Source organism: Oncorhynchus clarkii, chromosome 10, assembly GCF_045791955.1.
Source record: "Oncorhynchus clarkii lewisi isolate Uvic-CL-2024 chromosome 10, UVic_Ocla_1.0, whole genome shotgun sequence".
Taxonomy (NCBI): domain Eukaryota; kingdom Metazoa; phylum Chordata; class Actinopteri; order Salmoniformes; family Salmonidae; genus Oncorhynchus; species Oncorhynchus clarkii.
This window is the reverse complement of record NC_092156.1, coordinates 65614002-65637619: the sequence shown is the minus strand read 5'-3', so window position 1 is coordinate 65637619 and position 23618 is coordinate 65614002. Positions and strand designations below refer to the sequence as shown.

At 42.0% G+C, this 23618-nt stretch overlaps 1 protein-coding gene across 6 annotated transcripts in view; it reads right to left on the bottom strand.

Annotated features, from left to right (window-relative positions):
- The window catches only part of LOC139419013 (lipopolysaccharide-responsive and beige-like anchor protein), a 313075-nt gene extending 296394 nt beyond the window's left edge, over positions 1–16681 (bottom strand). For all 6 annotated transcript variants that reach the window (XM_071168828.1, XM_071168831.1, XM_071168830.1 and 3 more), the window contains exon 1: positions 16293–16681. In XM_071168828.1, coding sequence (XP_071024929.1) covers positions 16293–16475 — 183 coding nt within the window. In that variant the 5' untranslated portion in view covers positions 16476–16681. The remainder of the gene's footprint in view (positions 1–16292) is intronic.
- Between the last annotated feature and the right edge of the window lie 6937 nt (positions 16682–23618).

Here is a 23618-nt window from a genome sequence, read left to right as displayed (position 1 = left end):
GCCATTTGGGATGAACCAAAAAAAGTATAATTTACTAACTAAGGGAAGAGGCTCATTTTCAAGAGCACTTCCTACTGTGTTTGGTTGAAAAAGTCAAAGCTTTTAAAAAAGGCAGCCCAACACAAATACATTACCTGCAGAACAACATTTCCATGGGACGATCAAGCTAATATTGGGAAGAGATTGTGGTGGCGTGTATGTGTGTGTGTGTGTGTGTGTGTGTGTGTGTCAATGCCCTTCCTCTTTGTGACCTCTGTGTCAGGTAATATCATCCCTGGTGGGTGTCCAGTCACTGATCCACTGATGCAGCCAAAGCTACAAAGGACCAGGGGCAACGGGTCTGATCAGTTAGCAGTTTAAACAGTCAACAGGGAAACAAGTTCTTCCACTTTCTCTTTGTCAGGTCATTCATATTCAAATGTCTGGAATTTTACAACTCCAGGCAGGTACTCTACTATAGGGACTGACAACACTGATGTTAACCTAGTACTTCCAACAAAGCATGGAAGTCATGATTACAAAGTCCGCTGCAATGGAGATGAGGTTGGAAGAAGCAACCCCTCAAGACCCCCTCCCACATCAGCATACAACAAACACCCACCCACACACAGCCACCCACAAGCACGTGCGCACGCACCCATACACAGCCACCCACACGCACACACACTCTGCAGCGTCTCGTCCTTGCTCTGTGCCCTCCAGAGTGTGGTGATCCGTCTGATAGCTGAGGAGGATACAGTCAGACTGCACCCACAGAACAAACTCTTCACAGAGAGGACTTCCCCCTTTTAAACCACTGGAATAACAGTCAGAAATGTAACAGTTTAACAAAGACATAGAGATAGACCAGAGTGGTAAGAAACCAACAAACTGAATGCTTGCTACAAACCAAAACATGTCGGCTTCATATCATATCAATTCTTCCCTTAATAAGAGAACTTCCCTTTTTAAACCACTGCAGAATAACTGTCAGAAGTGATCCACCACAATAGCAGTCAGAAATGTAACTAAGCTATGGGCTAAACTAAGACAAAGATGTAGGAAACCAACGACCCAATTGAGCTATTCCCATAAAAATAATTAAAAACCACCAGATACTGACGTCATAACAAATAAACCTCAATTATATTATACTGTTCCGGTGACTAGCCACCAGCCCAACACTAGGGCAGGTTTCAATGCTTTGTGTGGTACGAGGGTCTTCCATCCATTAACAGTCTGATTCTGTTTTCTGTTCTGTGTGTTTCCTCCGGCACGGTCAGAAGCATGCCTTAACGCTCGTTTGTGTTGATGTGAAAGGTGGTGGTGGTGGGTGTTCGTAGCTTTGTTTACAGAAATAACAAAATGGCAGAGAAGAAGTGGCCCAGGCCAACAGGACTGACTGGATTCTATTTTGAGTAGTGACAGTCAACAGTAGTAAACAGGGTAGTAGTCCTAACAACACTGACCCCAACTGATCCAGTCATCCAACATTACGTAGACGACACTGTTTTGTATTTCAAATAGGCTATACAATATAAAACTACAGTGTAGCTTGAAGGTAGAAGTCTGTAAGCCTGTACTGGCATAGAAAGTTAGACGTTGGCATTTGTCAATATTTATGAAAATGAAAGGGGAGAAACATTAAATGATCATTCGATTTTGCCTTCCTCTTAAAAGTGGCAGCAAAAATGCATTATATATATATATATATATATATATATATATATATATATATATATGGAATAGCCTTTGAAATGAAGGGCTGCCGTGGTAACCATGGGGACAATGTCACATTATTGAATTTAAATAGCTTCCTGTTTGACCTCTATAGATCTGACCTGAAGTAACCACAACCAAAATCAATAACACCACAAATCAAATGTTATTTGTCACACGTGCCGAATACAACAGGTGTAGACCTTATAGTGAAATGCTTGCTTACAAGCCCTTAACCATCAATGCAGAGAGAGAACAGTCTATGACTAGGGTGGCTGGAGTCTTTGACAATTTTTTGGGCCTTCCTCTGACACTTCAGTCATCCTGGATGGAGGTATAAGAGGTCCTGGATGGCAGGGAGCTTGATGTACTGGGCCGTACGCACTACCCTTTGTAGTGCCTTGCGGTCAGAGGCAGAGCAGTTGCCATACCAGGCAGTGATGCAACCACTCATGATGCTCTCGATGGTGCAGCTGTAGAACCTTTTGAGGATCTGAGGACGCATGCCAAATCTTTTCAGTCACTTGAGGGGGAATAGGTTTTGTTGTGCCCTCTTCACAACTGTCTTGGCGTGCTTGGACCATGATAGTTTGTTGGTGATGTGGACACCAAGGAACCAGAAGCTCTCAACCACAGCCACAGAAGTTATGCTGAATAGCATCTAAGCCAGACAAAGTCATGGACAGCTCCATTTTATGAAGGCCAAGTTCAGAGGCTCTTTGGTCTATTAGCTGACACACGTCTGTCCCATCAAAGTGTAAAGAGAGGCACCAGAGGAAGGCGTTAAGGATAGTGGAGGCGTTAAGGATAGTGAAGGCGTTAAGGATAGTGGAGGCGTTAAGGATAGTGGAGGCGTTAAGGATAGTGGAGGCGTTAAGGATAGTGGAGGCGTTAAGGATAGTGGAGGCGTTAAGGATAGTGGAGGCGTTAAGGATAGTGGAGGCGTTAAGGATAGTGGAGGCGTTAAGGATAGTGGAGGCGTTAAGGATAGTGGAGGCGTTAAGGATAGCGGAGGCGTTAAGGATAGCGGAGGCGTTAAGGATAGTGGAGGCGTTAAGGATAGTCAAGGCGTTAAGGATAGTGAAGGCGTTAAGGATAGTGAAGGCGTTAAGGATAGTGAAGGCGTTAAGGATAGTGAAGGCGTTAAGGATAGTGAAGGCGTTAAGGATAGTAAATCCTCTGAGCCATCCCCAAGTCTGTATGTTTGTCAGCACAGAGAGAGGATGACTGAATTATCTGCTCTCCAGTTGGCTAAATAAACACCCAGTCATCATGATGGTAGTTAAGCAGAAAATGGACACACAACAATTTGACTAAAACAAGTTTGAGCCTACAGTATTATAGGTCTCCTTCAAACCCTCTTTCTGAAACCACAACAATGTATTTTTAAACCACATCAAGAGACCACTTTTCAGGTCTGGGGGAGAGAAAAAAAAATGTGAAGAGTGTAGTTGTCCTTTAATTCAATTGCGTGCCTCGTAGGAGACAGTTGTGTTTGGCTAGCGGTGCTTTTGTACAGTGTAGGCTACATGTGATGGCAGAGTTTGCAAAACAAGTCATCATGATATAATTCTGCCGGCTGGCTGTACTTTGCAGTCCACATTTAAAATGGGAAGTTGATTTTGGGGAATATTCATTCAAAAAGAGCATGATTACAATTGCGCATCACAAAGATTCAACCAAGACTTCGGACCAACATTTTTAATAGCTGGTTTGCATACCAATTGCAGTTTGAATAAATTATGATAATAAATAAATAAGCAAATTGTGAACCTAGCGACCAATTAAAACATTGGTGTCTCACTGCCAAGTCAAAGGGTCACAAATACAAGTGTTATGATCTCAAACCCTAAACTGACTGAAACCAGTTTGGGCCAAAATACATCCAGGCTTTTAAAACCGTCCGCTTCAACATGATTACAGCAGCAGCAGCAGAAGGCCTACTAGACTTTCATTCACATTATTTTTAAAAAAATGATCAGGCCAATTTCTGTCAGGACGGAGGTTGTTACAGCGAGGGAATGTGAAACAGCACAGCTTCACAAAGAAATGAAGTGCTTGTGTGATTGAATCTTATCTGTCTGTGGATACAGAGTCAAAGAGGGAATATTAAAGGAGGCAAGAGAAGATGGCAAGAGGGAGGTGTTTAAAGAAAATAGAGAACTATCCTATTGGGATTAGCAGCAGAGTAAAAAGCAGTGCTACTTTGAGATACTAGTCCACAGAGCCTTGAATCTCCTTGGGGGAGGGGGGAGAAAGAGACACACACACACACACACACACACACGCACACGCACACGCACACACACACACACACACACACAGAGTCAGAGAGAGAGAGTCAGAGGTAGAATAAGTCTTATGTGTGACAGATAGAGGGAGCAGATAGGATATCATTCATGTGTCAAGATTAGAAGGCTCTGTTATCGGAGAAAGAAAGGAGGAGAGCACACGCCTGGAGAGAGTAGTTGCCTTGTTCCTTCCCTGTGCCCTTAGTAGAAGTTGTACAATGTTATTGTGTGTGTGTGCTATTTAAAGCGTCGGCGAGAGGAGATGCTCTAGTTTGGAGCACCTAATTTCTCTCCTGACAGGCAGCCTGCCTAGGAGAAGGACCCCGTCATCAATATCACCCCAACAGAACAGAACAGGAGAGACAAGCGACATCTGTATATTCAGTGCGCACACACACACACACACACGTGAAAAAGAATCAAATGTATTTGTCACATACACATGGTTAGCAGATGTTAATGTGAGTGTAGCGAAATGCTTGTGCTTCTAGTTCCGACAATGCAGTAATAACCAACAAGTAATCTAACTAACAATTCCAAAACTACTACCTTATACACACAAGTGTAAAGGGATAAAGAATATGTACATAAAGATATATGAATGAGTGATGGTACAGAGCGGCATAGGCCGATGCAGTAGATGGTATAGAGTACAGTATATACATATGAGATGAGTAATGTAGGGTATGTAAACAAAGTGGCATAGTTTAAAGTGGCTAGTGATACATGTATTACATAAAGATGCAGTAGATTATATAGAGTACAGTATATACATATACATATGAGATGAATAAAGTAGGGTATGTAAACATTATATTAAGTAGCATTGTTTAAAGTGGCTAGTGATATATTTTACATCAATTCCCATTATTAAAGTGGCTGGAGTTGAGTCAGTGTGTTGGCAGCAGCCACTCAATGTTAGTGATGTCTGTTTAACAGTCTGATGGCCTTGAGATAGAAGCTGTTTTTCAGTCTCTCGGTCCCAGCTTTGATGCACCTGTACTGACCTCGCCTTCTGGATGATAGCGGGGTGAACAGGCAGTGGTTCGGGTGGTTGATGTCCATGATGATCTTTATGGCCTTCCTATGACATCGGGTGGTGTAGGTGTCCTGGAGGGCAGGTAGTTTGCCCCCGGTGATGCGTTGTGCAGACCTCACTACCCTCTGGAGAGCCTTACGGTTGTGGGCGGAGCAGTTGCTGTACCAGGCGGTGATACAGCCCGACAGGATGCTCTCGATTGTGCATCTGTAGAAGTTTGTGAGTGCTTTTGGTGACAAGCCAAATTTCTTCAGCCTCCTGAGGTTGCTGCGCCTTCTTCACGATGCTGTCTGTGTGGGTGGACCAATTCAGTTTGTCTGTGATGTGTACGCCGAGGAACTTAAAACTTACTACCCTCTCCACTACTGTCCCATCGATGTGGATAGGGGGGTGTTCCCTCTGCTGTTTCCTGAAGTCCACAATCATCTCCTTAGTTTTGTTGACGTTGAGTGTGAGGTTATTTTCCTGACACCACACTCCGAGGGCCCTCACCTCCTCCCTGTAGGCCGTCTCGTCGTTGTTGGTAATCAAGCCTACCACTGTTGTGTCGTCCGCAAACTTGATGATTGAGTTGGAGGCGTGCGTGGCCACGCAGTCGTGGGTGAACAGGGAGTACAGGAGAGGGCTCAGAACGCACCCTTGTGGGGCCCCAGTGTTAAGGATCAGCGGGGTGGAGATGTTGTTACCTACCCTCACCACCTGGGGGCGGCCCGTCAGGAAGTCCAGTACCCAGTTGCACAGGGCAGGGTCGAGACCCAGGGTCTCGAGCTTGATGACGAGTTTGGAGGGTACTATGGTGTTAAATGCTGAGCTGTAGTCGATGAACAGCATTCTCACATAGGTATTCCTCTTGTCCAGATGGGTTAGGGCAGCGTGCAGTGTGGTTGAGATTGCATCTCCTGTGGACCTATTTGGGCGGTAAGCAAATTGGAGTGGGTCTAGGGTGTCAGGTAGGGTGGAGGTGATATGGTCCTTGACTAGTCTCTCAAAGCACTTCATGATGACGGAAGTGAGTTAGCTCAGTTACCTTAGCTTTCTTGGGAACAGGAACAATGGTGGCACCTCTTGAAGCATGTGGGAACAGCAGACTGGGATAAGGATTGATTGAATATGTCCGTAAACACACCAGCCAGCTGGTCTGCGCATGCTCTGAGGGTGCGGCTGGGGATGCCGTCTGGGCCTGCAGCCTTGCGAGGGTTAACACGTTTAAATGTTTTACTCACCACGGCTGCAGTGAAGGAGAGTCTGCATGTTTTGGTTGCGGGCCGCGTCAGTGGCACTGTATTGTCCTCAAAGCGGGCCAAAAAAGTTATTTAGTCTGCCTGGGAGCAAGGCATCCTGGTCCGTGACTGGGCTGGTTTTCTTTTTGTAATCCGTGATTGACTGTAGACCCTGCCACATACCTCTTGTGTCTGAGCCGTTGAATTGCGATTCTACTTTGTCTCTATACTGACGCTTAGCTTGTTTGATTGCCTTGCGGAGGGAATAGCTACACTGTTTGTATTCGGTCATGTTTCCGGTCACCTTGCCCTGATTAAAAGCTGTGGTTCGCGCTTTCAGTTTCACGCGAATGCTGCCATCAATCCACGGTTTCTGGTTTGGGAATGTTTTAATCGTGAAAGCCTGATGACATCTCAAATAAAAAAATCTATTGATTCTGCCACAGTCAACTAAGCAGAGACACTGAAAATCAGGATTCAGATAAAGGAACAGGGTTTATGTAATATGCAGCTCAGCTGCCTATGACATTCTACTGAGGAAACTGAATACATGCAGCTCAGCTGCCTATGACATTCTACTGAGGAAACTGAATACATGCAGCTCAGCTGCCTATGACATTCTACTGAGGAAACTGAATACATGCAGCTCAGCTGCCTATGACATTCTACTGAGGAAACTGAATACATGCAGCTCAGGTGTCTATGACATTCTACTGAGGAAACTGAATACATGCAGCTCAGCTGCCTATGACATTCTACTGAGGAAACTGAATACATGCAGCTCAGCTGCCTATGACATTCTACTGAGGAAACTGAATACATGCAGCTCAGCTGCCTATGACATTCTACTGAGGAAACTGAATACATGCAGCTCAGCTGCCTATGACATTCTACTGAGGAAACTGAATACATGCAGCTCAGCTGCCTATGACATTCTACTGAGGAAACTGAATACATGCAGCTCAGCTGCCTATGACATTCTAATGAGGAAACTGAATACATGCAGCTCAGCTGCCTATGACATTCTACTGAGGAAACGGAATACATGCAGCTCAGGTGTCTATGACATTCTACTGAGGAAACTGAATACATGCAGCTCAGCTGCCTATGACATTCTACTGAGGAAACTGAATACATGCAGCTCAGCTGCCTATGACATTCTACTGAGGAAACGGAATACATGCAGCTCAGCTGCCTATGACATTCTACTGAGGAAACTGAATACATGCAGCTCAGGTGTCTATGACATTCTACTGAGGAAACTGAATACATGCAGCTCAGCTGCCTATGACATTCTACTGAGGAAACTGAATACATGCAGCTCAGCTGCCTATGACATTCTACTGAGGAAACGGAACACATGCAGCTCAGCTGCCTATGACATTCTACTGAGGAAACTGAATACATGCAGCTCAGCTGCCTATGACATTCTACTGAGGAAACGGAATACATGCAGCTCAGCTGCCTATGACATTCTACTGAGGAAACTGAATACATGCAGCTCAGCTGCCTATGACATTCTACTGAGGAAACTGAATACATGCAGCTCAGCTGCCTATGACATTCTACTGAGAAAACTGAATACATGCAGCTCAGCTGCCTATGACATTCTACTGAGGAAACTGAATACATGCAGCTCAGCTGCCTATGACATTCTACTGAGGAAACTGAATACATGCAGCTCAGCTGCCTATGACATTCTACTGAGGAAACTGAATACATGCAGCTCAGCTGCCTATGACATTCTACTGAGGAAACGGAATACATGCAGCTCAGCTGCCTATGACATTCTACTGAGCAAACTGAACACGGGAGCACAGGCTGAAATATTTATGAGATCTGAGACAAGAGGAGCTGTTAATCTATAAAGACAATGCAATAATTGGATTCAGACAGAGAGGCCTACAAACTAACTCAAATAAAAGTTCAGAAATATTTGAATTATGAATGAAAGCACACAAGGTACAACAAGGGCCATGTTCCTCTGCATGAGAATTGAAATAGAAAATGCACACATATGCACAAAGTAGTTACTCTAACTCTCTAACAACCTTGACCAGGAAGCACAGGGATATCCACTACAGCATTAGATCAGAGGTTTTGCCAAAGTACAGATCAAGGATCAGTTTCCCCTGCCCCCAATCCTAACCTTACCTATTTGTGGGAAAAATACAAAACTGACCCAGCGTCTAGGGGAAACTTCACCTACTCCACAGCATCAGGGAGAGGGGAACCTGATTGCCTGTTCGCATGCATGGTTTCCATGGCAACCACTACAAAAGGCTATCATGGGCCTGCCCAGCCATAGCGACCTGGCTTGGAGTAAAACCCAGGTGACATTCCACAGAGCCAAATCCCCCATCTCCAGTGTCAGAGCAGAGCCCAGCAGTCTTAGTCATTCTGAGTCAATGGTTTACAGAGGAGAGCATCATACGATTCAGCTTCAGGGAGTGGTGAGGCGCCGTTAAATCAAGCTGCCTGGCTGAGTGTGACGGCCTGAGGTAGACCTATAGCTAGGCCTAGCTATTGTCCATAATGCAGGGGTCGTGTTAACGCAGAGTGTTTCACGCAGAATTTTTTTAAATAAAAACGCATAAGAAATATCTGCGTTTACAAAACGCAGGAAGATCTACAATGCTCTTTATTCTAATTTCTGCTCGGCGTCAGGATAATTTGGTGCTTCACTTGCACTTCTCTACTCTGATGAGAATTCACAAACAGGAATTTTATCAGGAGACAGTGCTCTGACTGATGTGTAGCTACTTTTCCAGGTGTAGCTTTTCTCTGGTAAAATGCAAGATGAACTTAAAGCAAAACAAATGTAGCTGGCTACATTCTTTCTATGATAAACATTAGAACTATGATGGCCATACATCGTATTTGCACACAAAAAAAAATATGATTTTTCATTGTTAGATCATTTACTTGTGTGGCTGCTAGCCAAATAGTGTTGCACTTCTGTTGTCATCTGATAAAAATGAGGCCATTTCTGCTGAATGTATTGCACTGATGTATTTTTTGTGAGGGAAAACTAGTTGCACGTCAATGATCACTCTATTGAAGCAACAAAAAAAACGACTTCAAATTAAATATTCTTTATCCATAATAATGTCATCATGTCCAATAGCCTAGCAGCACTGTATCTGCCAGCTGTTGTCTAGAGCGCACATGCAGAGACCAGAGTTGGCAGATACACTATATAACGCAACAGTTTGTGACACAACTATCGGTAGAGAAAAAATGCAATGGAAACACAATGAACTTTAGATTTTTATTTGGTACGAAAAAAATGACGTGTTTTGTGCACTACGTCATCACGCACTGAATTTTACCCGCAACAAGTCAGTTCGGTAAAACACCACTGGTGAGAAAATGAGCATATTTTCTTTATGCAGATTTTTGAATATTTGCATGAAAATCTGTCGCCAATTGGAAGTATTCAACTGGTTGATTGTTTGGTCAATAGGCTGTTGGTCGAAAGAGATTTCTTTAGTCGAACAGTAGCAAAAAACAAGAATAATTTAATGGTGTACAAGACACCTGTCTGATTCACGCCTGTCTGAGTGGACTGATCCATTGTGAAGGCCGTGGGGATGGCAGTCCATCACTAAGACATGTACTACTGAAATTGTATATGGTTATAACATGAGAACAATGGTGCAATACTAATAGCATATGTTATAAAATAATTTGTTTCTCCCGCATTGAATAGTGGTGGCTGTCCGCAATTCTAAAACACTGTTGAATTGCCGCCTTTTCCTAGACCATATTGCTATGTGCATAACAGCAAAGTTAAACATTATATTGGGGTTGAGAATAATGTGGCGGAGGCAGCAGTGGAAGTAGGAAAAGAGAAAACAGCCCTTGCCTTAACTGTCTTATAAAAGTGAGGAGAGAGGAAACAAACTTAAGTCTATAATCAACAGCCTAACTGTTCAAATGTGCCTGGCTTTATGAATCCTCCATATCTACAGAAACAAGACAGATCCTGCTTAATTGTTTGTTTGATAGCCTACTGATTCTGTGAGGACCAAGCCTCAACATGTTGGATAAACAATTTCACAAATTCAGCAGTTTTTTTTTGTTGCTATGTTGTAATAAAAGATTTACACTTTTTATTTAGAACCGCCTGTCTGGTAATACTTATTATTTATTTACTGTTGTTTACGCTCTTCCAAACTGTTAGAAATATTACATTTATTATAATAATAACCTCATTTTTCTTGATTTTGTTATTACTATTATTGTTATTATGATCATCATCATAATAATAATAATAATAATAAGTCATGTCATCATCTTTAGTAGGCTTAGTATAGCAGCCTTGTATAACCACCACTGAACTGGAGGCCAAAGAGCACATCCTGTTTAGTCTTAATACCATAACTTACTTAGGCCTATATTTCAATACTTATACAAGCTACTTTATCAATCATTCATATTATCACACATCATTCCTGATTTTAAATGCAATCAAGTATTTTCGTTTTAAAATAAAATAAATGTGATCCTTGAATAATTAGCAAACAACAAATAAACCGTTCCATTTCGGAAATTGCATTCACGAATGAATGCAACTGTTTAGTCTTTGCTGTAATAAAGGATTTACAAAAATAAACATCTCAGCAGACTCTCTGGTAACCTGATAATTTATTTAGTGTTGTTTACATTGTTCCAAACAATCCGAAAAAATGATATTGTAATCTAACAGCACCTGTTTGCCACACATAACATGGACACAGAACTTGCTCCTTACCTTCTTTGTCTTGATCTCCAGTATTTTCCACAACTCGTCAAATTTATACCACACATCCGACTTCACCCTTTACCTTCTGAGCAACCAGTAAACATTCCCCTGTTTTGAGTTTACTTGTCACGTCCTCTGTATCCATTAAGTTGTCACGTGTTCGGAGTTTGTTATAATATTCTATAGGTCAGGCCCTATTGGTCACGTGCATGCAACGCATACATGCGTCACGTAAAGAGAGCAGGTTGAGGGTAGGGTTGCACGATATATTGGTGAACATATCGGAATCGGATGTCTAGTTTAACGCCGATGTGCAAAACTGATGTCAAAGCTGACGTGCATACCTATATAACGTAGGTACATGCCTTAATGACTCCACGTAAAATGTTGCCATATACGTGCAACACAGCATTCCTGAACTAGCCCACAATGTCTGCTGTGTGGATCGAGTAGTCAACAAGTTGAGCAGTCATTTGAAAGAGTAAAAACATTCATCGAGACAACTCAAAGGCGAAATCCATTAAAGCCAAGATAATGGGATTCATTGCCCTTGACAATCAACCGTTCTCTGCACTGGTAAACACTACCAAGTGCGCTATTTTCCCGATGCTGCCCTACCGGAGTTACACAGTAATAGTGTCACTGCTATTAGCTTCACAACATACATACTATGGAACGCCGTTTGGGTCTTTGCATGTCAAAAAAAGATACAGTAGCACTGTCAAAGCTGTACAAAAAAAGTCTGCAAACAAGCAAACACCGGCCACGAACGATGTGTTTACAATACCGCGTTGGTAATAAAGCATAATTTGTTCAACCACAAATTCTGGGGTAGCTAGCTTTAGCTTGGTACCTAGCTAGCACCAATACAACCAGCCTGAAATCAATGACCAGTAAAAACTGCAGTTAATTTGATCATTCTTAGCAATGATTTAGGAATCCTTGTGAGTAAGTATTAGCTAGGTTGCCACTTGTTCACCTACTGAAATTTAACTTCAGTTCATGAAAATAAAATACTTAACCCTGTTGCCCAAAGCTAACGTTATAAGCAGCCAGCTAGCTTCATCTGGTTAGAAAGGCTCGACCGGAACGGGTTGTGTTGTGAAGCTAGCCACAATATGGATTAGGCACAACAGTGGAATTTGCGGTTTGCCTTCAAAATCAAAGTATGTCGTTGACAGTGATGCAAATAGTAGAATTATGCCATATTTTATTTTGAAGGCTAACCGCAAAGTCCACTATTGCGGCTAATCCTTATTGTGGCTATCTTCCAAGGGTTATTTTAGATGATGACACCTAGTTATATAGTCAGCTAACTAACCATATAGCTACTGAAACAGATGTCGTTTTGCTATGTTTTTGTGGAAGAACATTGCTTGCATCCATGAGCTAGCTAGCTTTTTTTTACCAGCACTGTAGGTGTGCGAGCCAACTTTACCAGCATCATAGCTGTATCGATGAATCGTTGTGACATATGAAATACAAGTGAGTGTAATCAACACGTAAAAAATGTATGAACACGTTAGATTATTATGTGGTGTGCAGTCATATTCAGGTCCTGATTGGTCAACAAGCTTATTTGACACGTCAAATAGTGTTAAATAGTATATTTTTAGACACACAAAGACCCAAACGGTGTTCCATATAAATCTGGTTGAGAATAAAATGACTGAACAAATGAACAATGAAACAGCACAGCAAGTAAGTGAAAGAAATAGGTTTTGATTATGTTTTACTGGTAATGGGGACATATGGAAATGCCAACAAAATAACTTTTTGATCAGTGTGGTGTGTGTGTAATCTTTATTTAACTAGGCAAGTCAGTTAACAACAAATTCTTATTTACAATGGCAGCCTACCCTGGCTAAACCCGGATGACGCTGGGCCAATTGTGCGCTGCCCTATGGGACTTCCAATCATGTCCGGATGTGATACAGCCTGGATTCGAACCAGAGACTCTAGTGACGCATCATGCACTGAGATGCAGTGCCTTAGACCGCTGCGCCCATGTGTGTGTTAACTATTTAACTGAACTAGAATGCTTAAAAGGCCGCTAAAATTTTAAATATCGGTATCGGCCAAAAATGCCATCACTAGTTGAGGGAATAGGGAATGTTTTTCCTAAACATTAGGGATTTTGGTAATAGAACTTTTCAGTCAGAAATGGCTGTAATTATGTTGCAGCTTCAGCAACATGGACAGCGGGATAAACACTGTTGAAGTTCAGTAGTGGTCACTGCAACATGGAGGAGAGAGACAATGGATGCTAGTCACAGTCCCTCGCTGTCCTTTTTTAACACAGCACAGCAAGTCTGAGCACAAACAAATCAATTAGGTTGGCTCCCTCTAGTCATTTGTGTGTCTTAATTATTTCCTCAAACAGTGCGCTTAAAGCAGCAGATAAGTTCCGTGCATATAGTTTGTTTGATTAAAACACATAGGATGTGTCTACATATGGAAAAATATATGTTTAAAAATGTTGACCAATCGATTAGTCGAAAGAACAGACGACTCTTGGTAGACCAAGATTTATTTATTTTTTTAGTCGGGGACAGCCCTAATTCAGAATGCTACGCTACCCATGATCCTTTGCGCGGGCCTAAGTCTGGCCGGATATCCTATTCATTTGAGAGGGATTTGTTTGAGGAAAGATTCATTTTGCCTTTGACCTAACAATGGGGGTGTGAGTCATCCGCAGAGCAACTGCAAATGAGCCACTTCTGGAGAGAGGAGGATCCAGCCATTATGATAAATCCATCTGAGAGAGAGAGAGAGAGCGAGCGCGAGAGAGTAGAAGGAGAGATCAGAAAGAAGAGCACAGAGCATGAAATGCAAAGTGCCATGTCTCAAAAACCTCAAATGACATTGGCCATGCTAAACAAACAAGAGGGAATGGAGGGGAGACAGGTCGGGTACAAACGCATCAGTAGGCCCAGGGACTTGCGTTGTATCCCAAATGACACCCTATTCCCTATATATTGCACTAATTTTGACCTAGGTCCCATATGGCTCTGGTCAAAAGTAGTGCAGAATATAGGGAATAGGGTGCCATTTGGGATGCACACACAGCCTGTGAGATTCTCTCACTCTGGCACATTGGAGACCTGGCAGGTTGTCTCTACTGCTCATTTCTGTGTACTGCAATTATGTCTTCTCCTCTCTGGATAAAGAAACTATAATGAATATGCACTTTATAACAGACATGTCGCTGGAGGGATAATATTTCAAGGTTTATCTCACACCGTGCAGGCCAGCAGCACAAAGCTGAAAACCGAGCTCGGAAACACGACGGTGCATAAGACTAGTACCACTGTTCAACTGAAAGACATGAACGACAGAAAAAATGTTTGACACCCCGCCCCCACAAAAAAAAAAAATCATGCTTGGGTTTCTATATTTGGCATGACATTAGAAACAGCATTCTAAATGCTAAGGCATTGTTCCATCAGCCAGACACTTATACACTTTCCTCACCTGAGGGTGAGGGCTGACTGGCTGACTCCATGAGGGAGTTTAGTGTTCAAGTGGGGAGGGAGGGAGGTTACAGTGCCGCCGTGCCCCACCGGCCGCATCCCTCCCAGTAGGTGTGATGGAGCCCACTGTGATGACTGGGGATGAGCCTCAGCCTGTGTGTGTGTGTGACTCCATTGTGTTGCCACAGTGACAAAGCAGTTTTGCCAGTTCTACCTCCCGTTCTCATTAACTGCCAGCCTTTCCTGCTTTTTTTCCACTAAATCCTCCATGCTCTGCTTCAGCGACTCACTAGCCTATCCTCTGTTAGTTTCATTCATTCCTAGAACTGAGCCTCAATGTCTGCTGCCAACCAGAGAGAGAGAGAGAAAGAGAGAGTGAGAGACCTTGCAGAGATAGCTTAGAATAATATTGTGCAATTTGAGTAGACTATCATGAAATATGACACACCTCTTTTAAACAAACTGAAATCATGACAGAGATATCATGTAGGCCCTCTTCACATTTAATTATAGTCCAACAGGTATGCACTTGTGTCTATTATACTCCCACCGTAGAACTGTTACTAAAGTGTCACTAAGATGACATTTTAGTACCTATAGAGTGCCACAGTAGGAGTCATAATACCTATCAAGTCTAGCGGTCAAACAGAGAAATGGTTCCAATCGTTATTCCACCATTCATTTTTCCCATAGGAGATTTTAGAAACACTTAAAATGAGGGCTGTGTTTCATGAAGGCTTACCCTGGCCTGACGTTTTGATAACCGTGTAAATCTCTCTAGGACAAAGTGACTTATTAATATATTCACCTGTATTTACCACCCAAAACTGAAATGCTAATTAGCTGCTAATGTGGCTATCATAAAGAACTACAAATGCCATGATGATCTGGACAGCCTGCCAAATCGAGGCAAAGGTAAGAAACTCTGGATTAACTATCTAATGTTAGCTAAACGTAGTACTGACTAAATTGGCTATATTTCTTTAAAATGGACAATTCTGTGAACTGTCTTGTGCGCGTTTTAAATTGACACAATACCTGTTAGCAAAGGTGTCAGCTTGAGATAACGTGCAGGAGCTTGCAGGGATTTGTAGTTTTGCATGATGTATACGAATCTGAGTGTAAATAGAGCCGAATATATTGATACAAGTGGTCCGAGAGAGATTTACATGGTTATCAAAACGTCACGCCAGGGTAAGCCTACACAAAACACAGACCTTATTTTAAATATTTCTAAAATCCTCTATGGGAAAAATGGATGGTGCAAAAAACTATTGGAACCATCTCCCTGGATCGCTAGGTTTTATGGGTATTGCGACACCTCCACTGTATGGCTATAAACATTATTTTTCTAAACTATGAACAGGACTATGCCTATTGCATCCTGTATGAATAATATGAAAAGTGATCATGCCTCGCTGGTTGGTTACAAAGCTTTTCCAAGTAATGATTTGTAAAACCAATATAGCATTTCCATCCCCATACAAATTCTACAAAGAAAACTCTTATGCACCATTAGCCCACACATTTCTAACGAATAGGCTATAGCCTAGTTCCGCATAGCCTACTACTCTAGTTACCTTATCATGGAAAGTAAATATTATGTATTCAGCTATTGGACCATATAGTAGGCTAGCTAATAAAGTAGCCGAGTCACAATATAGCCTTCATTATAAACTAATATTGTGGCCAGGATGTAGCCTAAGGTGTACCAGAAAAATAGAAAGGGCAGGTTGGTAGACAGAGCAACGTGTAACATGATCCTCTATGGACGGTTTCCAGGGACTATTTAGATTAGAGTGTGGCTTCCGATAATCAGCTTACCAGGTTGAAGACGGTCTCCACAATGTCCCGGTTGGAAACTTCCCCAACTTCCACCAGGCCGGCGAGGACAGCGAATTTCATTTTGATTCCTCGGATTGGGATCCCAGGGTTGAGCGACACCGCCGCAGCTCCATCACCTTGCCCGGCTGGACGCCCAGCACCAGGCGTCTCCTCGCTAGCCATTGCTACAGGAGGACAGGTGGCGGTAACAGGTAAGGCACCTGTTCACCCCAAAGGCGGTAATGGGATACAGTAAAGTCGGTGAAAGGAAAAAAAACAAATGGTATCCTCTTTCCAGCTATGTCGACAGTCTGGAGGTAAACAACGAAAATATTTCCCTCCCCATTCAAAACAGTTCCCAAAATAAGCCTTCGAGTCAACAAAGTATGTTTTGTAGTCCGCGGAAGGCACAGGCGCACGAGAGTTGGATTTCTAGCCGATGACACCACGACATTGGAGTTGTCACTGCGTTTCCATGTAGAACTCCTCTCCCCCGGTCGGAAACTCGATAAGGAGGCGAATGAAATAATGCATCAAAAACCGTTCACTAAAATGGACCGGCTTAAAAAGATTTGGTTCTAAAGGCAAGTCGCAGAGACCTTGCCCTTCCTCCCCTCTGTCAAAATATGAGAGGCACCTGCGACTTTCATTTCTTCACTAGTCCAGACAGGCTACAGCAGTAGAACTTGCTATTGTCACAGCAGGCTTGACAGGTAGAGTGCTGTCATGAGCAAGAACTCCTAAACGTGGCTCAAGTACCGCAACAGCGCCAGTGGTGCTCGACAAGGGACAGCAGTCATCCACTCGGTCTTTCCCTAAAAACTGCTAGACTTGTTCAAATTTCAGTGTTAACCCACTTACAGCGCTTTCTCTTCCTGATTTACCCCCTGCTACAGCTCTTCCCCGCCATGACAGTATTATACCAGTATTCTGCCAGCGGCACAAATGATGACGTCATGTTCGTATGGTAACGAGGAAACCTTTAAAATAAAAGCCCGCATTTCAAAACATTACAATTCAAAATATATTACATTTGAATCAATGGCCACTTTTACTGTGCCAACAAGAAAAGGCAATAGGTAATTTATGAAATAAAAAATGTAAGACCTACGTACACATACAGAATATTGTGCTGAAGAGGTAACTGTTATACCTGTCTCTCAGTTTCTAATAACCAAATATGTGTCATTTTTGAAGGGGACTGTGTCACACGGTCTGCTGCTGGCTAAGTATTTACTGAGTATTTCACACCACACTTCATCTGAGGCAGGTAGAAAAGTAATCTTTACAAGCCAATATGTATCCCATGTAGAGTCTATAACAGTGTGCTGCATTGTTGGCTATGGAGGGGGTGGAGTGAAAAGCCAGCAGCAGGCTGTGAGACAGTCCACCGCCAAAGCTAATTATATTTGGTTAGTAGAGATGCGACTGAGTATTTCCCACCACAGTTTATATGAGACAGGTAGTAAAGTTTTTTCTCTACACCCCAAAAAGTCCCCGTTGTCAAGCACAAGAGACCAATTTAAGTTTTGCAGACTATTGAATAATTCCAATAACATATATTTGTATTTTATTAAAAGTGTATTTCTTTAAATGGAGCCTACACAATAGCTATCAACATTCCAGTATTTGTTTAAACTTTCCAAAGAAATGCATAATTAATACAAGACAATCAATGCATTGGTTGCAATGCTGTGAAAAACAGTTGTACCGCACTAGATTGCAAAAAAAAATCGATATTCCCAAAGTTTAGCATGTATTTACATAGGGACTCTTATTCACGGGGGGAAAATCCGCGATCGTGCTGCCAACATAAAATCCTGCTGCTAAGAGAACAGTAATGAGTGGAGCATGCGCGGTGGGCATCGAGTGACTGACAGAGTGTCTCAGGCGTTGATATGGTCTCAGGTGTAGCCCAGGTGGATGGCGCTGTGGACTTGTTCATGCCGGGGACAGAGGGGAGGCTTATAATGCAGGAAACGAGTAGGGCTTCACAAATGTTCGGTTCCAACGGAATAGAGTCTAGTGTACAATTTCGCCTCATATTGCAGCTGGTTGGCCTATAATGCAGAGACGTCTAAAGGCAAGAGGAAGATACTTGCTCGAGTCAGGAGTCATCTACTGCTGTGCATTCAAAGACATACCAGAGATGTTGCATTAAAAAATTGCATATAAAAACTCTAAGGATTAGGCTGTAATAATGGTTGTCAATATAATGTTTATTTTTTCCTATAGGCAGACTTTAGGCATTATCTACCAACATTATGCAACCATGGTTACAGTTGTACAGAAGGGGAAACATTTGTAACATGTTTATATTATTGCTGAAAATAAGAGTAGACAAAATAATGCCCTGCTGTAAACAAAAAAAAATGTAAGTCATATTCACATGAGATATGTAAATTGTGATTCTTCTCTCTACAGTCCATGCAGTGGAACATTGACAGCTGTAATACAACCGGAGGTGATAGAAACCGGACATTAAAACGATGTGACAGCGATGCTTCTCTTGCCTCTTCCAGTCACTGACCCATGTTGCAAGAAAGGCATTGCACTGTACTTGTGCACGTGACATTAAAACTTTAAACTTGTTTAAGACGTTTATGAGACCAAATAGATACATTGTCAGATAGGTTTCTATTTCATTTAGCCTACGTATATTGAATAGCCTATGTATGATTGAAATGTAGTCAAAGATCAAATACAACGTATTTGAACAAAGATCGTTATTGCATCATAAAGATGTGTGTCTCCTCTCATCTCCTAGGAGGCTCTGATACAGGATGACTTCAGTTGCTCAGTGGAATGTGGGATGGCTCCCAGTCCTAGGCTGCATCCTAAATGGCACAATATTCCCTATATAGTGCACTACTTTTTACCGGGGCCCATAAGGCTCTCGTCAAAAGGAGTGCACTGTGTGAGGAATAATGTGCCCTTTTAGGACACAGTTCTAGTGCTGTTGCCAAGGAGTCAGGCAGCGCCACAATTCTTTTGACCTCACAAGCAGTCCCTCTCCCTGGGGACACTGGGACACAAGGCAGTCAGTTGAGTTCCAGCATCAGATAATGGTTGCGGTCCAAATGGCACCCTGTTCCTTTTAATGTGCACTACATTTGACCAGAGCCCTATGGGGAATAGGGGGCTCTGATCAAAAGAAGTGCACTGTAAAGGAAATAGGGTTCCATTTGGGACGTAGACAAAGTCAAAGTTGGTCTCAGTAGCAGTGACCTGAAATACAAGTGCTTACTACAGTGCAATGCTTTAATTTACATGCAGGCTACGTTGAGTGGGTTCAAGTCAAGACACTTTTGCACTGACTTACCTGAGGTAACCTACAAAATGAAAGTAAGAGGGAGTGTTGATATAGTAACTTGTATTTCATAGTTGGCTGTTGAACTGCAACCTTGACGATGTAAATTAAATACACATTTAATTTACAACATTTTCTTTTCTTGTTTTGTCTTTTGGGTTCCACAACGCATTAATGAATTCAGCTACTCACACAGCTTTGTGCCAAAGTGCTGTCATCTTTTGATTGGATGAACATTCATTATATCCTTCCAAATCAATACCTGAGGGAAATATATATATTTTTGAAATATCCTGAACAAATAAGGGCTGCTAAAACCATACGGTTCGAACACACATCCTCTTGACTGTTTTCTTTAAGAAATGTATTCTGCGTGAAGCTTGGATTTACTTTGAACCCCCCCCATGTGGCAGATTCGATCAGAAAACTAAGCTGAGTGAAGGCTGTTGCATTATGATGACAAGAGGGAATTACACATGTCTCTCCAGAGACTACCCACTGGGCACAGATGTCAAGGTCTATTTCACTTTGGTTCAATGTCATTTTGTTGAAATTACATGGACAGGGTCGGTTTAATGCAGGGGTTACCGGGGCTGAAGCCCCTGGGCCCAGGCCAGTGGGTGGCCCAAGAAGCATATATACAGTATATATTATAATTTTTTTACTGCAACCGCCAACCACAGGAGGGTTCAGGAGCCCACTCTCAATGAGTGTAGACAACCTGCTGCTGCCGCTCCATTAATCATCAGATGGGGGGAGGAGAGGAAGTATGGGGTCCACGTGGGTAACTGGGGGGCCCTACCTTGATTTGGTAACCGATTAATTAAAAAAATGCATAATAAATAAATGTGACTGGTCAATTGCGTGAGTCAGGGGCTGGGTCCAAAAGCCAAAAAAACACAATTAAGTTGTTTTAAATCCAACCACAGGAGCCTGCTCTCAATGTTCAAAATACCCCAGATAGCATAATTTAGCCACAGAGGATCAATAGTTTCAAAAACATAACAGTGGATTAAATTGTGTCAAAAGTGCATACAGGTAACTGACAAAAAAAAGGAAACACCAGCATAAAGTGTCTTAGGGTATTGGGTCACCACAAGCTGCCAGAACAGCTTCAACGCGCCTTGGCATAGATTCTACAAGTGGACAAAAACCATGCCCGGAAAATGCACCCCACACACCATAACATACACTTTGTATCCCTCACTTACTCAAGTGTTTCCTTTATTTTGGTAGTTACCGGCTGCCTACAATCGGGGGGGGGGGGGGGGGGGCGCAATTTGGCCAGCATGCACGCCAAATGTACAGCTTGTTGCATTGTGGCCATAGACATATAATCCATAAAAGGGATTTGGAGCCTCTTACCCTGGCAATTTGAGTGTTAAACTCATGGGTACACTATCATTGGCTGCCAGTCCTGATTTCAATGGGAACTGCCATCTATGGATTATATTCTATGCGGCTGTCGGTTTGCCTTTTGCAAATTTCGAAATACAATCGTGGAGAAAATGTACAGTTTGGAAAGCAAGCAACGTTGATTCAACCAGTGTGTGTCCAGTGGGTGAATTTATCCTTGTGATGATGATGATGATGATGATGCCTTTCTGAATAGGAGGCTGATTTTTAGCAGCATGCTACAGAAGGTAGGCAATATGGCAGCCAATCAAGATCATGTTTTTTGGAGGCATGTTGTGAGATAAGAGGATGCTGCACCTCTCTTGATTTGGGTGGTGATATCAACAAGGCAAGAAGGTCAAAACGTTTTCAGTGACCAGAGTAAGACCTTTTTGGGCGCCTGCTGATTTTAAAGCCAGATGAGTGGTTCAAAACGTTTTCAGTGACCAGAGTAAGACCTTTTTGGGCGCCTGCTGATTTTAAAGCCAGATGAGTGGTTCAAAACGTTTTCAGTGACCAGAGTAAGACCTTTTTGGGCGCCTGCTGATTTTAAAGCCAGATGAGGGGTTCAAAACGTTTTCAGTGACCAGAGTAAGACCTTTTTGGGCGCCTGCTGATTTTAAAGCCAGATGAATGGTTCAAAACGTTTTCAGTGACCAGAGTAAGACCTTTTTGGGCGCCTGCTGATTTTAAAGCCAGGTGAGGGGTTCAAAACGTTTTCAGTGACAAGATAAGAACTTATTCCATGTTGGATGGTTGTTGAGCTTTAAAGACCACCACTTCCATTCTCCTGATCAGGGATTATCCCTGACAAGGAGATGACAGGAATGTTATTAATTCTATTTGCATTCATCTTCACTAGGTGTTACAACATGTCTCTAACATGCACATTCAGACTCATTTATACAATGTATATGATTTATGTATACTGTACATATGAGGGATTTGGCCAAATTAGGCCTCACCAACATTAGGACATATGTTGAACATTAAAGGGTACTTTTCAGATACTGTATAGAATCTTAGAAAAAGAGTGCTATCTAGAACTTAAACGGGTTCTTCGGCTGTCCCCATAAGAGAACCCTTTGAAGAACCTTTTTTGGTTCCATGTAGAACTCTTTTGGGTTCCATGAAGAACCCTGTCCACAGAGGGTTCTACATGTGGACAGCCAAAGAACCCTTTTGGAACCCTTTTTTCTAAGAGTGTGGAGACAACGTAGGTCTAGAATGAATGTATGTCAATGTTTACATTGTCACCAGGTTCAGCCCAGCTAGGCGTCATCCCTAACCCTGTAATTGACACAGTTGTATCAGTGTCCTAATAACGGGAGGAAGCCAGACACACCTGCATGGAATGTTAACAGTTTGAGATTCAGGTTCAACCTGTTTTCTTCATTAAATGTTCACTTGTTGGTTCACTAATACAGCATGTCAGGGCTGACAGTCACGCAGTGTACATGGCTGACTGAATAGTGTAATACAGTATTGAGTAATATACATGCATATAACATATAGTTTAACATAATAACATGCATATAACATATAGTTTAACAGAATAACATGCATAAAATATATAGTTTAACATAATAATATGCATATAAGATGTAGTTTAACATAATAAGATGCATATAAGATGTAGTTTAACATAATAACATGCATATAAGATGTAGTTTAACATAATAACATGCATATAAGATGTAGTTTAACATAATAACATGCATATAAGATGTAGTTTAACACATGTTGTGAATAGTTAAGTCAGTGTTTTCCAAACTCCAATGGATGCATGTCTTGTTTTTAAGCCCTAGCACTACACATCTGATTCAAATAATCAACACATTATGATTACTTGAATCAGCTGTGTAGTGCTAGGCCAAAACTATAACATGTATACCCTGGGGTCCCCTGGACCGAGTTTGGAAAACACTGAGTTAAGTCAATATTATGTTTATTTTCTTGTAATTCATGAGAATAGTCTTTCCTTCATCATGAATATATGAGTGAATATTTTGGGTGAAGTTATTTAAGTTATTATGGGTCTGCTCATATGACTGCTAATTTCTCCACAGACAGCGACTGTAAATTTAATTTTGTTAATTTGTGAAAGTGTTGGTGCATCATATTTCATTGCCACAGTAAAAGCCAGTGGCTGATCTAATTTATATTTTATACTCAGTTACATGTTTATGCATATATTCATTCATTCTGGAACAGAGATTTATATTATTATAAATCATATATGAATTATATAATATTCTTATGTATTTATTTACAAAATTTCAGACAAACAACACAATGTCAGACTGAATGTCAATCATTCATGTGAGCGTCTGAACTGAGCGAACTGTCAACGTGGGTGTGTTAAATTGTTTATTTGGATCCGCATTAGCTTTTGCAGAAGCAGCAGCTATTGTAGTGGATACAGTAGAATCAGGATAGAAATATCAATATTGTAGCATAACAATACTATATCATACAATGTAGCAAACACTTCCTGAGTTTATTAAATGTTGTTATAACGTATCAAATAAAGGACTGCGATATCACGCTTAGGCCAGTAGAGAACGACAACGTGCTAGTTTTGAGGTCTCAACATATCGCGAGTCGCGAGATGTGAGAAA